Source organism: Ailuropoda melanoleuca, chromosome 16 (genome assembly GCF_002007445.2).
Source record: "Ailuropoda melanoleuca isolate Jingjing chromosome 16, ASM200744v2, whole genome shotgun sequence".
In the NCBI taxonomy this organism is placed as follows: domain Eukaryota; kingdom Metazoa; phylum Chordata; class Mammalia; order Carnivora; family Ursidae; genus Ailuropoda; species Ailuropoda melanoleuca.
In genome coordinates this window covers 86647588-86651411 of record NC_048233.1, presented here as the reverse complement: position 1 = coordinate 86651411, position 3824 = coordinate 86647588, and the positions used below count along the sequence as shown (strand labels likewise).

Below are 3824 nucleotides of genomic sequence, written 5' to 3'. Positions count from 1 at the left end.
TCCCTCGCTGGCTGTCTCTTTCTCTGTCGAATAAATAAATAAAACCTTTAAAGATAAATAAATAAATAAATAAATAAATAAATAAATAAATAAAAGTTGGATCAGAGGTGGTCAGGCTTTCTGCTTTCTAGAGCCATCTCAGTTTGTAGCATGGGTAAAATAGGGTAAAATCCAGGCTGTAAAACGGAACACAGAACCTCTTGTTTTGCAGTGTGTTAAAAACCAAAGTTCATGGGCTGCACGTCAGAGTGACCAGCTTCGATCCCTTGTGTCGGAGGCTCTGGCCTGCACTAGGGCTTCCTTGGCCCCCACACCTCTCCCCGTCCTCCTCCTCCAAGCGCCTCCAGAGCAAGGCTCTCTCCTCCTCAGGCTCGGGGCAGACACGGCGAGGGGCTCCCCGGCCCCGGCCCTAGACTGTAGAAGGAAGGTTTGGTCGGCTTTCGTGACGGCGCGTTCCTGGCATGGAGACAGCTGCCTCTTCGAGGAGGGAAATAACCTCGACATTCTTGTTCCTCTAACACTCAGCTGGTCATCTGGGTGGCTGTCAGGACTGCCTGTGAACTCTTCACTTCCCCTCACGGCTGGCGAACTTTTTCCCTTGAAAATGCTGCCACTGGCGGCCGCTGATTGAGGCAGCCCGGCTGTAGCCAGTTCCGACGGCCTTCTCCCTGGGAACTAGAGTGTCCTGCCCCGAGGCCCCCGAGGACTGGCCCTTCATCCAGCACGATGTTGGGCAGCCCAGGGTGCGACGACCTCTCTCAGTGCGTCAGGTCCGTCCGTTCCCTGGGAAGGAGCCGAGGTGCGGGCCCTGAGCCGCAGCAGCGGCGGGCCCTTCTCGGGAGGGCAGGTGCGGGCGCCCCCAGCTCTCCCGAACCACGCGCTGGACAGCGGCCCGCGGAGCCGTGTTCGGACATTAGAGAATTCGATGTGAGGGAGGGAAACGGAGGCTGCTGAGGGCCGGCGAGTCCGGCGTGGCCCTGAACTGGGAGAGGGTAACCTGGGTCTGAGCAGGGCGATGGAGCTGTGGAACCACATGGGCGCGGCTGGAGCCTTGGAGCCCAGCTTCACAGCCGGGGAATGGCTGGCTTCACGGAGTGGGGAGAGGGGCGCCAGGGCTCCGGTCCCTGCCATCGGGGCTGGGATCAGTGGCCTGGAAGCATGTCTTTGGTGGTAATTCTCATGTTCGGCGGCACATGGCAGTCACCTGGGGCAACGTTAAGGACACAGTGGGCCTCCAGACTTGGCATGCTATGGTCTGTGGGCCACCGGGGACCCCCGGGGTGCTGATGTGGGCCAGGGGTCAGAGCCACTGCTGGTGGGCCAGCCCCGGGAAGGCGCCCCTCCTGCACCTCACATCTGCCCTGGCAAAGGCATAAAGCCCCGAATTCCGTTCGATGCAACAGAAGGGCTTGGCCTCTCGGCCTGTTTTCTCTCTGGATCTTTGGGTGTGATCTCTTTGGTTCTGCTCTGCCGAGTCTGTGGTGCCCTCCCCACAGACAGCACCCACTTAGCACAGCTCTCCTGACCTCCAAGGTCACAAGATGCGGGGACACTTAGCTCTCGGCCCGGCCACGCGGGTTTTACCACTGCCTTCTGTCAACCCCCAGCTGGCCCTGGGCCTGCCCTCCGGTTAGGTCTTTCCTCCTCGCTTCTCACCCTCACAGGCACCACGTAGCCCCCTCGCTACTGTGCTGAGGGCTGTGTTAGGGTTTCTGCTTCCATCTTTCTAAGGTATCAGCCCCCTGCGGGCAGGGCTTCTGTCCAACCCGGTTTTGCTTGATTCGGTAACAATCTCCCATCGTGGTTGCGTTTGACTCACTGACGACTGAGTTACCGGCCGCAGACGGCGTCTCAGACCCGCTGTGCGGGGTAGGATGTGGATTTAAAACTGTCGTCTGCTGCACGTGATTATGACCCAGCTTTAGCTGGTAACATGCACTGGGGGCGGTGGTGACAGACACGGAAGGAAAGGACAACTGAAAGCCATTGCTCTTTTTTATTTTGCCACTCAGAAGAATTACCAAAGGGGGGAAAGTCTTAACCACAAAACCCTAACGACACAGCATCAGAGCAGAGGGGACAGGACTGGTCACTCTACATACGTTGGCACAAGGTTTTCCGTCGGGGTCAAGTTTGACCTTAGGCGACACGGCACAGAGGAACGCGCCCGGGAGCGTCGTCAGGGCTGCTCCCCGTCCTCTGCGGAGACCGCGGCCGGCAGGTCGGGCAGGTACTCCAGGGCCCCAGCCTCTGCAACGGAGGAGCGCGTTTAGTAGATCCCCAACGTCAGCAGCAGGGACAGTGACAGCCCTCGTCCTCTCGGGGGTCTCCCAGGATCAGCCCCGAAATCGAGGGCATCACTTGCCATGTCCCACCTCCTGATGATTCAAGTCTCCCGCTTACTATGAGTTTGAAGCTGTCAGAAGTATAATTCCTGTTTGAGTAATAAACGTTGGTATCTCCGAGTGAAAGAAGTTCCATGTTACAAAATTCAAAACAGAGCAAACTAAAAAACAAGAAGTCCCTGGGAGAATGGATCCGCCCTTTTGCAGGAAAAGTCGCCTGCGGATTTTCCCGGCAGAGAGCTCCCTGCAGGCTCGGCCAGGCTCCAACACAGTGAACTTGCTTATGGGTTTTGAGATTTCTACGTCGTCCTCCACAGTCTCCATCCCCATGGACGGCTCCAGGGAAGAAGCTGCAGGCGTTGACCCCCTCCCTCCCACACCCTCCTGAACTCCCTCGACCAAGACAATGGGTCCAGCCAGCAAAGAGCATGGATCAAAACAGAACCCAAGAATTAGTCTCGACTCCATCAAACGCACAACAAAATAGTTAAGTGCAAAACTTGACAAACAGAGGTCTCTCCTAGAGAATCCAAGCACCCCCTCCCCTGGGGTCCCCTGTCCCGGTCTCCCTGTGCTTGGCTCCCTGGGCACTGCAGCCGGCCTCTGTCCTGACCGCTCTCTGTTGCCCGGATGACAAGCGCCGTGCAGAGGTCCTGGGTAGAAACAGGCCCACAGGGAGGCCTCGCCATTTGTGGTATCCACGGAAGATACTAGATCTAGGGTGGAGACTGCTGAGATGGGCATGCAGCCTGCTCTGCGGGGAGGCTGCATAAGCAAAAGTCGGAATCTGAAATACAGGTCAGTGGACCACGCTTACGAGACATGGAGTAAGACGGCCTACGACGAACTGCGGCCCTGGAATGTCCAGCACTTGTTACCCTGCCAGGAAGTACAGCTCCAGTGGAGGGTGTGGGACGGGAGGCCCTCTCTCTCCCTGGTTCCCCTGCGGCTCTGACGACCCTTTCCACAGCCACTGTTGGGGCCAGCAGCAATCCCGGCCCCTCGGCAGCTCTCCCACCCAACAGCGGTGACTTGAGGCACGGGAGTGGATGGCAGGTTACTTCCCGGGAGAATTCTACTGAATTCTTTTTTGACAAGCTTTTTATGTGGGCAGGATTCTAAGAGGTGGCATTTAAAGTCAGTAATATTTCACATACCTTTGAGATGCAAGAAAGTCAGAAACTCGATTATCGTGCGCATAGCAGCGTTCTCGGACAGCGGCCTGGCAAAGCCCCCTAGAAAACAGAACTGGTGTCTACCTTCTGCCGCACAGTGCTATGGATTTCCCAGCCCCACCTGTGGAGGGCTGGCATCTGGAAGCCACTGGACTGGCCATGGCTCCTCCCCAGGGCCTTGCTTAGCATAGCGGTCAAGGCCAAACTCTTCTGAGGCCTTGAGCCTAGTGACTCTGGCTCTGTGGCCACCCTGGGCACTGCCGCTGGGTCTGGGGCTTGTACTTCTGGCAGATGTGGCCGGGCC

General features: G+C 57.5%; 1 protein-coding gene across 1 annotated transcript in view; it reads right to left on the bottom strand.

Annotated features, from left to right (window-relative positions):
* Positions 1-1982: 1982 nt before the first annotated feature.
* GAL (galanin and GMAP prepropeptide) overlaps positions 1983-3824 on the bottom strand; it is a 6870-nt gene continuing 5028 nt past the window's right edge. Inside the window, exon 5 of the mRNA XM_034646556.1 lies at positions 1983-2250. Coding sequence (XP_034502447.1) covers positions 2180-2250 — 71 coding nt within the window. The 3' untranslated portion in view covers positions 1983-2179. The remainder of the gene's footprint in view (positions 2251-3824) is intronic.